This window comes from Silurus meridionalis, chromosome 19, assembly GCF_014805685.1.
Source record: "Silurus meridionalis isolate SWU-2019-XX chromosome 19, ASM1480568v1, whole genome shotgun sequence".
Classification (NCBI taxonomy): domain Eukaryota; kingdom Metazoa; phylum Chordata; class Actinopteri; order Siluriformes; family Siluridae; genus Silurus; species Silurus meridionalis.
The window spans coordinates 18771773-18786207 of NC_060902.1; the positions used below are offsets into that span (position 1 = coordinate 18771773).

Consider the following 14435-nt stretch of genomic DNA (forward strand, 5'->3'; position numbering starts at 1 on the left):
GCTCAGCTCAGAGCTAAACCCAGACATGATGCTCAGCTCAGAGCCTAAACCCAGACATGATGCTCAGCTCAGAGCCTAAACCCAGACATGATGCTCAGCTCAGAGCCTAAACCCAGACATGATGCTCAGCTCAGAGCCTAAACCCAGACATGATGCTCAGCTCAGAGCCTAAACCCAGACATGATGCTCAGCTCAGAGCCTAAACCCAGACATGATGCTCAGCTCAGAGCCTAAACCCAGACATGATGCTCAGCTCAGAGACTAAACCCAGACATGATGCTCAGCTCAGAGACTAAACCCAGACATGATGCTCAGCTCAGAGCCTAAACCCAGACATGATGCTCAGCTCAGAGCCTAAACCCAGACATGATGCTCAGCTCAGAGCCTAAACCCAGACATGATGCTCAGCTCAGAGCCTAAACCCAGACATGATGCTCAGCTCAGAGCTAAACCCAGACATGATGCTCAGCTCAGAGTCTAAACCCAGACATGATGCTCAGCTCAGAGCCTAAACCCAGACATGATGCTCAGCTCAGAGACTAAACCCAGACATGATGCTCAGCTCAGAGTCTAAACCCAGACATGATGCTCAGCTCAGAGCCTAAACCCAGACATGATGCTCAGCTCAGAGACTAAACCCAGACATGATGCTCAGCTCAGAGCCTAAACCCAGACATGATGCTCAGCTCAGAGACTAAACCCAGACATGATGCTCAGCTCAGAGTCTAAACCCAGACATGATGCTCAGCTCAGAGCTAAACCCAGACATGATGCTCAGCTCAGAGCCTAAACCCAGACATGATGCTCAGCTCAGAGCCTAAACCCAGACATGATGCTCAGCTCAGAGACTAAACCCAGACATGATGCTCAGCTCAGAGACTAAACCCAGACATGATGCTCAGCTCAGAGCCTAAACCCAGACATGATGCTCAGCTCAGAGCCTAAACCCAGACATGATGCTCAGTTCAGAGACTAAACCAGACATGATGCTCAGCTCAGAACCTAAACCCAGACATGATGCTCAGTTCAGAGCCTAAACCCAGACATGATGCTCAGCTCAGAGCCTAAACCCAGACATGATGCTCAGCTCAGAGCTAAACCCAGACATGATGCTCAGCTCAGACTAAACCCAGACATGATGCTCAGCTCAGAGCTAAACCCAGACATGATGCTCAGCTCAGAGCCTAAACCCAGACATGATGCTCAGCTCAGAGCTAAACCCAGACATGATGCTCAGCTCAGAGCCTAAACCCAGACATGATGCTCAGCTCAGAGACTAAACCCAGACATGATGCTCAGTTTAGAGACTAAACCCAGACTTTGATGCAGGTATTTGCTTCAACCAATCAGAGTAAACCAGAATGTAGAAACTGAGCTTGAATGAATGTTGTCTTTATGCACTTTTTCTACTCTAAGGCATGAACTGGTAATGGTTGAATGATTGCTTTTTTTAATTAAAGGAAATTATTATTATTTTTGGTTGTTGTGTTGTTGCCCTGTGAAAAAAGGTTTACATTAAAAAGGAATTCGAAAATCGAGAGAGAGAGAGAGAGAGACAGAGACATAATAAGAAACGAATACCACTAATGTGTGTTTTTTTTTTTAAATTTGATTTCTTATGTGTTTATAATATTAAACTTTTGTTGTTCCAGATTCAATGTTTATGTAAAACTAAAGTTTGTTTCCATATGAAAAGGTTCAACATTACACATCTGGAGAGACGGAAAACATGCACAATTGAAGTCAAAATTTTCAATAAATATTGAGTTTGTCCCACGACTTCGTCCCAGTTTTTAATTTTGAGCCACTGTGAATTTGAGTTTGACACCCCGGCTGTAGGGGATCCAGCAGCTCTTCTGTAACAGACTTTTGGTGGGCCAATACCAGCTGCTCAAAGGTCTTCATGATGACAGATGTCAGAGCGACAGGCCTGTAGTCATTCAGTCCAGTAATGGAGGGTTTCTTGGGGACCGGGATGATTGTGGAGAGTTTTAAGCAGGAGGGGACCTCACACAACCCCAGTGATCTGTTGAAGATATAAGTGAAGATAGGAGCCAGTTGGTCAGCACATGCTTTGAGACAGGATGGGGAGACACCGTCTGGGTTGGTAGCTTTCCTTGTCTTCTGTTTCTGAAAGAGCCGATTCACATCCTCTTCACAGATCGTGAGCGCAACTTGAGTGCTGGGAGGAGATGTTGGAGGTGTTCCCAGAGGTGTGATGGGGCAGACAGTGGGCTGGGGTGGATGAGAGGTGTGAAGGTATTGTTCTCAAACCTGCAGTAGAAGGTGTTGAGGTTGTCAGCCAGGTTTTTGTTTGCTTCAGTGGGGAGGGGTGGTCTCCTGTAGTTTGTGATATCTTGCAGGCCTTTCCACACTGATGCAGGAGTGTGTGTAAGATGAACCAAACAGTGATCAGAGTTTCCCAAGGCTGCTCGGGGTACAGAACGATATGCGTCATTAAGAATGGTGCAGCAGAGATCCAGTGTGTTATTTTCTCTTGTGGGACAATTAATATGTTGGTTGTATTTTAGAAGTTCAAGTGTTAGTTTTGCTTTGTTAAAGTCTTTAAGGATAATAAAAAGAGAATCCGGATGTTTTTGCTCCAAGCCGGATATTTGGTTTGCCAGGTTTTGCAGTGCATCACCCACGTTGGCCTGAGGTGGGATGTAAACTCTGGTCAGAACGAATGAGGAAAATTCCGGCAGTGAGTAAAATGGTTTACAGTTTATGAATTTGATTCCAAATTTGGGCTGCAGTATTTATTCAGCACTGTGTCATCTGTACACCAACGCTTTAATGTACAAGCGGATTCCGCCGCCTTCCATTTTGCCCTATAGCTCCGTTACGCGATCCGCTCGGTTTAAGCTGAAGCCCGAGAGAAGAAATCCTCTGTCCGGGATTGAGTCACTTAGCCAAGTTTGGGTAAAACAGAGAGCAGTGGACATGCAAAGTCTTTGTTTGTTCCATTAAGGAGAGTCAGTTCGTCCATTTTGTTCTGCAATAAGCAAAGGTTCGGCAGTTGAATCGATGGGAACGCAGTAGCTGCACTACCGCACCGGTGCTCTTCCCCCGCAGGCGTCTCCACCATGTACCATAGAGCAGCTGCTCCTCCAACTAAGTGCGCCAAAAAACTGGTGAAAAGTGTCTGGAGTGAACTGGCCGATGTTAAGAAGTTATTTTCTAGTGAAAGTTATCAGTGTAGGGTAACCAAACACAGACAATAAACAAAAAGAAAGAAAGTACCAGACAGAGTGGTGCCGATCCTGCATCTTAATGCTGCCCTTGTAGAAATGGAAGTGTGTGTGTGTGTGTGTGTGTGTGTGTGTGTGTGTGTGTGTGTGTAGTTCACATTGGGAGGCTTTGAGCAGCTGCAGAGTCTGAAAGTGTGTAAGAGGGCGGAGCTTGGTTTGCCCAACCTTCCTGAAGACAGCATAAGAGTGATGAAGAGCATGAGGGCCTCCTCCCCTCCCACCTCTGCCTGTGACATCATCGACCAACAACAAAGACGTACACGTAGAGAACACAAGGTCTGTCTCTCATCTCCACACACAGGTGTTTGTGTGTTTGTTCTGAATAAATTTGCATATCATGCTTCTCCTCCATGCTCTTCTCCACCTACTCCCCTCCCCGGACGGCCTCCACACGTCTCTCTCAGGCTCTGATAAAGCAGGAGAATCTGGAGGCGTTTAATGAGAAAGATCCCTTTAAGGCAGAGGATGCACGTGAGGAAGAGGAGGACGGTGATGATAACGAGAATCCTTTAGAGCCAGAAACCTTTCCTCTGGAGCGTGATGAGGTCATAGCCCCGCCCATTCCTCACCCCTCCTCTGACCGAGTGTCGTTCCCTAAAGGTCTTCCGTGGGCTCCAAAAGTCCGGTATACCCACACACACGCACCCACACACATGTACACACACACACACACACACACACACACACACACACACACACACGGGTCCTGGGCACATTCATAATACCAGGTGTGAATGGGTTATTAGACTCTTTGTGTGTGTGTGTCTGTGTGTGTGTGTGTCTGTGAACAGTGAGAAGGATATTGAGAACTTTCTGGAATGCAGCAGAAGCAAGTTCATCGGCTATACACTGGGAAGGTGACTCTCTCTCTACAATTACAGTATTACACTATTTTTGTGTGTGTGTGTGTATTGCTCCTTTTTATAATTGTGTGTGTGTGTGTTACAGTGACACAGACACAGTGGTGGGGTTACCCCGGCCCATCCACGAGAGCATCAAAACCCTGAAACAGGTGTGTACTCTTTGTGTGTGTGTTTGTGTGTCGCCTCATCGTGTAATAAAAATGTGTGTGTGTGTGTGTGTGTGTGTGTGTGTGTGTGTGTGTTTGCAGCACAAGTACATCTCCATTGCTGAAGTTCAAATCTCAAGGGAGGAAGAGTATCAGAAAACTCCATTGTCGGGGGTAAGACACACACACACACACCTTGTTGTGCAGTGATTATCTGTTAATAAATAAAAGTATGTTAAAATATAAAGTGTGTGTGTGTGTGTGTGTAGGGTGAGGAGCAGATTAAGCTGTGTGCCACTGAGCTTCTGTATCAGGGGATTTTACCCAGCCTGCCTCAGTACATGGTGAAGGTCCAGTCACCATCATTTCTGATTTTTCACTGATGATTCCTGAACTAAAACAACTGTGTGTGTATGCGTGCTCCTCAGATCGCTCTGTTAAAGATCCTTCTTGCTGCAGCACCGACGTCAAAAGCAAAGACGGACTCCATTAACATCCTTGCAGATGTTCTGCCAGAAGAGATGCCGTAAGAGTCTCGAACATTGTAGTTTTGTGTGTGTGTGTGTGTGTGAGAGAGAGTGGGTAAAGGTGTGTGTGTGAGACAGTGAGTGTGTGTGTGAGACAGTGAGTGTGTGTGTGAGACAGTGAGTGTGTGTGTGAGACAGTGAGTGTGTGTGTGAGACAGTGAGTGTGTGTGTGTGACAGTGAGAGTGTGTGGCAGTGAGACAGTTGATGATGTGTCTTGTTTGCAGGACCACAGTGTTACAGAGTATGAAGCTGGGTGTGGATGTGAACCGCCATAAAGAGATCATTGTTAAAGCAATCTCTGCAATTTTACTGCTCCTGCTTAAACACTTTAAACTGAACCACATCTACCAGGTACTCACTCGCTCACTCACTCACTCACTCAAACACGCACACTCACTCACTCACTCACTCACTCAAACACGCACACTCACTCACTCACTCACTCACTCAAACACGCACGCACACTCACTCACTCACTCACTCAAACACGCACGCACACTCACTCACTCACTCACTCAAACACGCACGCACACTCACTCACTCACTTACTCAAACACGCACGCACACTCACTCACTCACTCAAACACGCACACTCACTCACTCACTCACTCAAACACGCACGCTCACTCACTCACTCACTCACTCAAACATGCACACTCACTCACTCACTCAAACACGCACGCACGCACGCACACTCACTCACTCACTCACTCAAACACGCACGCACGCACACTCACTCACTCACTCAAACACGCACGCACGGACACTCACTCACTCACTCAAACACGCACGCTCACTCACTCACTCACTCAAACACGCATGCTCACTCACTCACTCACTCAAACACGCACACAAATGCACGCACACTCACTCACTCAAACACGCACACTCACTCACTCACTCAAACACGCACGCACGCTCACTCACTCAAACATGCACACTCACTCACTCACTCACTCAAACACGCACGCCACTCACTCACTCAAACACGCACACAAATGCACGCACACTCACTCACTCAAACACGCACGCACACTCACTCAAGCACCCACGCATGCTCACTCACTCACTCACTCACTCAAACACGCACGCACTCCTCACTCACTCAAACACGCACGCACTCACTCACTCACTCACTCAAACACGCACGCCACTCACTCACTCACTCAAACACGCACGCACGCTCACTCACTCACTCAAACATGCACACTCACTCACTCAAACACGCACGCACACTCACTCACTCACTCAAACACGCACGCACGCACGCACACTCACTCACTCACTCAAACACGCACGCACACTCACTCACTCACTCAAACACGCACACACTCACTCACTCAAACACGCACGCACACTCACTCACTCAAACACGCACACACTCACTCACTCACTCACTCACTCAAACACGCACACTCACTCACCACTCACTCACTCAAACACGCACGCACACTCACTCACTCAAACACGCACGCACGCTCACTCACTCACTCACTCAAACACGCACGCACTCACTCCTCACTCACTCAAACACGCACGCTCACTCACTCACTCACTCAAACACGCACGCACACTCACTCACTCACTCACTCAAACACGCACGCACTCACTCACTCACTCAAACACGCACTCACTCACTCACTCAAACACGCACGCACTCACTCACTCACTCAAACACGCACGCACACTCACTCACTCACTTACTCAAACACGCACGCACACTCACTCACTCACTCACTCAAACACGCACGCTCACTCACTCACCACTCACTCAAACACGCACGCACACTCACTCACTCACTCAAACACGCACGCACACTCACTCACTCACTCACTCAAACACGCACGCACGCTCACTCACTCACTCAAACACGCACGCACGCTCACTCACTCACTCAAACACGCACGCTCACTCACTCACTCACTCACTCAAACACGCACGCACACTCACTCACTCACTCAAACACACGCTCACTCACTCACTCACTCACTCAAACACACTCACTCACTCACTCAAACACGCACACTCACTCACTCCACTCACTCACTCACTCACTCAAACACGCACTCACTCACTCACTCAAACACGCACGCACACTCACTCACTCAAACACGCACGCTCACTCACTCACTCAAACACGCTCACTCACTCACTCACTCAAACACGCACACACTCACTCAAACACGCGCACTCACTCACTCACTCACTCAAACACGCACGCACACTCACTCACTCAAACACGCACGCACACTCACTCCTCACTCACTCAAACACGCACGCACACTCACTCACTCACTCAAACACGCACGCTCACTCACTCACTCACTCAAACACGCACGCTCACTCACTCACTCACTCACTCAAACACGCACACTCACTCACTCACTCACTCAAACACGCACGCACTCACTCACTCAAACACGCACGCTCACTCACTCACTCAAACACGCACTCACTCACTCACTCAAACACGCACGCACTCACTCACTCACTCACTCAAACACGCACACACTCACTCACTCAAACACGCGCACACTCACTCACTCACTCAAACACGCACGCACGCTCACTCACTCCACTCAAACACGCACGCTCACTCACTCACTCAAACACGCACGCACGCTCACTCACTCACTCAAACACGCACGCACGCTCACTCACTCACTCAAACACGCACGCACTCACTCACTCACTCAAACACGCACTTGCTCACTCACTCACTCAAACACGCACGCACACTCACTCACTCACTCAAACACGCACGCACACTCACTCACTCAAACACACACTCACTCACTCACTCACTCAAACACGCACGCACGCACACTCACTCAAACACGCACACTCACTCACTCACACATGCACGCACACTCACTCACTCAAACACGCACACTCACTCACTCCTCACTCAAACACGCACACTCACTCACTCACTCACAACCTCAAACACGCACACTCACTCACTCAAACACGCACGCACACTCACTCACTCATTTACTCGAACACGCACGCACACTCACTCACTCAAACACGCACGCATGCACACTCACTCACTCACTCATTCACTCAAACACAGATGCTTACTCACTCACTCATTCAAACACACATGCACACTCACTCACTCATTCACTCACTCACTCATTCAAACACGCACACTTGCTCACTCAAACACGCACACTTGCTCACTCAAACACGCACACTTGCTCACTCAAACACGCACTTGCTCACTCAAACACGCACACTTGCTCACTCAAACACGCACACTTGCTCACTCAAACACGCACACTTGCTCACTCAAACACGCACACTTGCTCACTCAAACACGCACACTCGCTCACTCAAACACGCACACTCGCTCACTCACTTACTCACTCACACTCGCTCACTCACTTACTCACTCACAGACGCTTACTCACTCAAACACGCACGCACACTCACTCAAACACGCACGCACGCACACTCATTCACTCACTCAAACACGCACACTCACTCAAGCACGCACGCACGCACACTCACTCACTCACTTACTCACTCACTCACTCACAGATGCACACTCACTCAAACACATTCACTCACTCATTCACAGACGCACACTCACTCGCTCACTCACTCACTCACTCAAACACGCACGCTCACTCACTCACTCAAACACAGATGCTTACTCACTCACTCACTCATTCAAACACACGCACACTCACTCACTCATTCACTCACTCACTCACTCACATGCACACTCACTCAAACATGCACACTCACTCACTCAAACACGCACACTCGCTCACTCAAACACGCACGCTCACTCACTGACTCACTCGCTCGCACACTCACTCGCTCAAACACAGATGCTTACTCACTCACTCACTCATTCAAACACACGCACACTCACTCACTCATTCACTCACTCACTCAAACACGCACACTCGCTCACTCAAACACGCACACACTCACTCACTCACTCACACACACACACGGACGCTCACTCACTCACTCAAACACACTCGCACGCTCACACACTCACTCACTTATTCATTCACTCACTTAAACATGCATGCACGCACACTTACTCATACACATGCACACTCACTCACTCATTCATTCACTCAAACACGCGCACACTCACTCACTCACTCACTTACTCACTCACACGCACACACACCGCACTCACTCATACACACACTCACTCACTCGCTCACTCAAACACGCACACTCGCTCACTCAAACACGCACTCGCTCACTCAAACACGCACACTCGCTCACTCAAACACGCACGCTCACTCACTCACTAATTCACTCACTCAAACACGCACGCGCTCACTCACTCACTCAAACACGCACGCACGCACTCACTCACTCCTCACTCACTCATTCATTCACTCACTTAAACATGCATGCACGCACACTCACTCATACACATGCACACTCACTCACTCATTCATTCACTCAAACACGCGCACACTCACTCACTCACTCACTTACTTACTCACACGCACACACACCGCACTCACTCATACACACTCACTCACTCGCTCACTCAAACACGCACACTCGCTCACTCAAACACGCACTCGCTCACTCAAACACGCACACTCGCTCACTCAAACACGCACGCTCACTCACTCACTAATTCACTCACTCAAACACGCACGCGCTCACTCACTCACTCAAACACACTCGCACGCTCACACACTCACTCACTTATTCATTCACTCACTTAAACATGCATGCACGCACACTTACTCATACACATGCACACTCACTCACTCATTCATTCACTCAAACACGCTCACTCACTCACTTACTCACTCACACACACACACACACACTCACTCATACACACACTCACTCACTCATTCACTCAAACACGCACGCACTCACCCGACTCTCACGCACTCACTCAAACACGCACGCACGCACGCACACTCACTCACTCATTCATGCACGCACACTCACTCATACACACGCTCACTCACTCACTCATTCACTCCTTAAACATGCATGCACGCACACTCACTCAAACACGCGCACACTCACTCAAACTCGCTCACTCGCTCACTCAAACACGCCGCACACTCACTCACTCACTCTCGCTCACTCACTCACTCACTCATTCACTCACTCACTCACTCACTCAAACACTCACTCACACGCACTCTAGATGTTGACCGACCGATTTTTTCTGTTTTAGTTTGTAATGTTCCTTAACTTTGGAAACTTTGGTTGTTTTCTCTGGCCTGAATCCTATGGAACTCGTTTCTGCCACATACTTTTTTTTTTTTTTTTTTTTTTTTTGCGCCTAATTCTGAATTTTTTCCTAAATATTCAACACTTCTGGTGCATCCACGGTAAGCATGTGGGCCTGATGTTTGAAGCTGTTGGTGTAGCAGGCCTCCAACGCTTCATCTGTCTTGTTCTGTCTCCTCTAGAGCACACACGCATATATACACACACTCACATATATACATATATATATATATATATATATATATATATATATATATATATATATATATATATATATATATATACATATACATATACATACACACACACGCTACCTGTCTCAAACCTATGAACACATACAAATTAGGAATCTTCCCAAAAATCTTTTCTGTGTGTTTCCAGTTTGAGTACATGGCTCAGCACCTTGTGTTTGCTAACTGCATCCCACTGATCCTAAAGTTCTTTAACCAGAACATCATGTCATACATCACTGCAAAACAGGTAACCAACACACACACACACACACACACACACACACACACACACACACACACACACACAAGAGCATTAAAGATTATTTAAAGATGATATGGAGGAAGAATTAGCCATGCCTACTTTACACATTTATGCTGAATAGTCTACAGGGAGTGCAGAATTATTAGGCAAATGAGTATTTTGACCACATCATCCTCGTTATGCATGTTGTCTTACTCCAAGCTGTATAGGCTGGAAAGCCTACTACCAATTAAGCATATTAGGTGATGTGCATCTCTGTAATGAGAAGGGTGTGGTCTAATGACATCAACACCCTATATCAGGTGTGCATAATTATTAGGCAACTTCCTTTCCTTTGGCAAAATGGGTCAAAAGAAGGACTTGACAGGCTCAGAAAAGTCAAAAATAGTGAGATATATTGCAGAGGATGCAGCAGTCTTAAAATAGCCAAGCTTCTGAGCGTGATCATCGAACAATCAAGCGTTTCATTCAAAATAGTCGACAGGGTCGCAAGAAGCGTGTGGAAAAACCAAGGCGCAAAATAACTGCCCGTGAACTGAGAAAAGTCAAGCGTGCAGCTGCCAAGATGCCACTTGCCACCAGTTTGGCCATATTTCAGAGCTGCAACATCACTGGGTGCCCAAAAGCACAAGGTGTGCAATACTCAGAGACATGGCCAAGGTAAGAAAGGCAGAAAGTCGACCACCACTGAACAAGACACACAAGCTGAAGCGTCAAGACTGGGCCAAGAAATATCTCAAGACTGATTTTCTAAGGTTTTATGGACTGATGAAATGAGAGTGAGTCTTGATGGGCCAGATGGATGGGCCGTGGCTGGATTGGTAAAGGGCAGAGAGCTCCAGTCCGACTCAGGCGCCAGCAAGGTGGAGGTGGAGTACTGGTTTGGGCTGGTATCATCAAAGATGAGCTTGTGGGGCCTTTTCGGGTTGAGGATGGAGTCAAGCTGAACTCCCAGTCCTACTGCCAGTTTCTGGAAGACACCTTCTTCAAGCAGTGGTACAGGAAGAAGTCTGCATCCTTCAAGAAAAACATGATTTTCATGCAGGACAATGCTCCATCACACCGTCCAAGTACTCCACAGCGTGGCTGGCAAGAAAGGGTATAAAGAAGAAAATCTAATGATATGGCCTCCTTGTTCACCTGATCTGAACCCCATTGAGAACCTGTGGTCCATCATCAAATGTGCGATTTACAAGGAGGAAAACAGTACACCTCTCTGAACAGTGTCTGGGAGGCTGTGGTTGCTGCTGCATAATGTTGATGGTGAACAGATCAAAACACTGACAGAATCCATGGATGGCAGGCTTTTGAGTGTCCTTGCAAAGAAAGGTGGCTATATTGGTCACTGATTTGTTTTGTTTGGTTTTGAATGTCAGAAATGTATATTTGTGAATGTTGAGATGTTATATTGGTTTCACTGGTAAAATAAATAATTGAAATGGGTATGAATTTGTTTTTGTTAAGTTGCCTAATAATTATGCACAGTAATAGTCACCTGCACACACAGATATCCCCTAAAATAGCTAAAACTAAAACTACTTCCAAAAATATTCAGCTTTGATATTAATGAGTTTTTGTGTTCATTGAGAACATGGTTGTTGTTCAAATTAATCCTCAAATAAAATTAATCCTCAAAAATACAACTTGCCTAATAATTCTGCACTCCCTGTAATCATTTCTCTTGTATTTAAGTACAATTAACACTGTGTGTGTGTGTGTGTGTGTGTGTGTGTGTGTGTGTGTGTGTGTTTAAGTATTTCAGTATTGGACTTCCCTTACTGTGTCCTGCACGAGCTGCCCGAGCTTACAGCTGACAGCCTGGTAACACACACACACACACACACACACACACACACACACACACATAAAATAAGAATTAATGAGCTGTGTGTTTGTGTGTCTGGTTACAGGAAGCTGGAGGAGATAATAACCAGTTCTGTTGGAGGAATTTATTTTCTTGCATCAATCTGCTCAGGATCCTCAACAAACTCACTAAATGGAAACACTCCAGGACTATGGTACACACACCACACACACACACACACACACACACACACACACACACTGTAAGGTGTGTGGTGGAAAATAATTGGCTTGATGATGCCTGGTATCTGGTGTAAGTTTGTAGGACTGTGTTTGTGTGTGCAGATGTTAGTGGTGTTTAAATCAGCTCCGATCCTGAAAAGGGCTTTGAAGGTGAAGCATGCGATGCTGCAGCTGTACGTGTTGAAGCTGTTGAAGGTTCAGACTAAATATTTGGGCCGTCAGTGGAGAAAGAGCAACATGAAGACCATGTCAGCCATTTACCAGAAAGTCCGTCATCGACTCAATGATGACTGGGCATACGGCAATGGTGAGTCTCGCACACACACGTACACACACACTCACATTTGTTACCTTAAAACCAGACCAGATCCACCCAGATCTGTGTGTGTGTGTGTGTGTGTGTGTGTGTGTGTGTGTGTGTGTGTGTAGCAGATCTGGACGCACGGCCGTGGGACTTCCAGGCGGAGGAGTGCTCATTGCGTGCGAGTATTGAGCGCTTTAACGCGAGGCGATACGACGCGACTCAGCGCCACTCGGACCTGGTGCCGGTTGATAACTGCCTTCAGAGTGTTTTGGGTCAGAATGTGCCCTTGCCTGATGACTTTCACACCACCTATGACCTGTGGCTTGAACGTGAGGTGTTCTCTAAACCCATCTGTTGGGAGGAGCTGCTGCAGTGAGCATGTGTGCACCAGTGGGTGGGGCTTGTGTGGTGGTTGGCAGGTGGTGGTGCAGCATCACTCTCATTTCCTAAAACACGCTGAATCAACACTCTTGAACATTTACTTTAAAGGACCAGTTAGTCAGCTCTTTGTGTGTGTGTGTGTGTGTGTGTGTGTGTGTGTTTAAACCGAGTGTAAGGTAAAATGTGCAGCCATTATAAACTATTGTTCGATGTGCTCAGAAGCTTGTGAGAAATTCACTTGTGCATTTAGAAAATAAAAAGAGAGGATTACTCACTTGTGCTAAATACATCTTCAGAGTTGGTACCCGAGGTGAACCATATCATGTTACCTTATGCCAAAAACAAAAAAATAAATGCATCAATGTTCCTTTTTCAGATTAAAACACAGCTAAAATACATTTGGGTACATTTCATGGAGGTGTATTGACGTGAGATATGTTCTGTGTATGAATTTTAAGTTTTGCTCAGACCTTAAAGTTGATTTATGAAAAACCTTCTCACAAATAGAAAGCATTCATCATCAGTAAACGGTTGGCCCATATCCCTTTCCCAGCTCTTTCTTAAAATATATAAAGGTGAAGAGGCTTCTGACAACATAGAATACAGATTGGAAATCTGACCCCGTTTGGTGCCAGAAGAAGATTGTCCCAGCAAATTTTCCCTCTGTCTCATTTCCGACTGACTAAAATAGAAATTTGGAAAAAGAATCTGTTTTAAGAATTTAGTAATCGATTCTAAGCGTCTCAAAAGATTTTAAAACATTGCCTATAAATAAACTGCCTAAATGAGAGATGGTCTGAAGGCCAATATTGGCATATAGGTGAGTAGTTCTTGGAGAATAAATCAGAGGTTATGTTTATGCTTAAGTAGAGAAACCCAGAGTCAGTAATTTGAAAGGGACACATTTGTTATTTTTATAATAATGAACCACCACTGGACCCAGTAGAACCTGAGAAGTGAAGGTGAAATATTCATTCGAGTCTTAGTTTTCCCAAAGCAGCTTAAGAGAAATGAACACATGATTCTACACAGTGCCCGATTGAACTGCTCCTGCTGTACTCGAGTCAAGCTTTTAATATGAGGTCCAATAACTGAACGAGATAAATGATCACCACAGGAGAATACAAAACTCTGAGACACTTCTTGTCTTACCTTTGCTTCTGAAGCCTTGAATAAGCC

General features: G+C 46.5%; 1 protein-coding gene across 1 annotated transcript in view; it reads left to right on the forward strand.

Annotated features, from left to right (window-relative positions):
- Positions 1–13541, forward strand: part of strip1 (striatin interacting protein 1) — a 17396-nt gene extending 3855 nt beyond the window's left edge. Inside the window, exons 9-21 of the mRNA XM_046874535.1 lie at positions 3345–3527; positions 3656–3876; positions 4043–4108; positions 4200–4263; positions 4363–4434; positions 4530–4604; positions 4689–4786; positions 5013–5139; positions 10412–10510; positions 12281–12346; positions 12436–12543; positions 12674–12878; positions 13004–13541. Of these exons, the coding sequence (XP_046730491.1) occupies positions 3345–3527; positions 3656–3876; positions 4043–4108; positions 4200–4263; positions 4363–4434; positions 4530–4604; positions 4689–4786; positions 5013–5139; positions 10412–10510; positions 12281–12346; positions 12436–12543; positions 12674–12878; positions 13004–13251 (1632 nt within the window). The 3' untranslated portion in view covers positions 13252–13541. The remainder of the gene's footprint in view (positions 1–3344; positions 3528–3655; positions 3877–4042; positions 4109–4199; positions 4264–4362; positions 4435–4529; positions 4605–4688; positions 4787–5012; positions 5140–10411; positions 10511–12280; positions 12347–12435; positions 12544–12673; positions 12879–13003) is intronic.
- Positions 13542–14435: the final 894 nt, after the last annotated feature.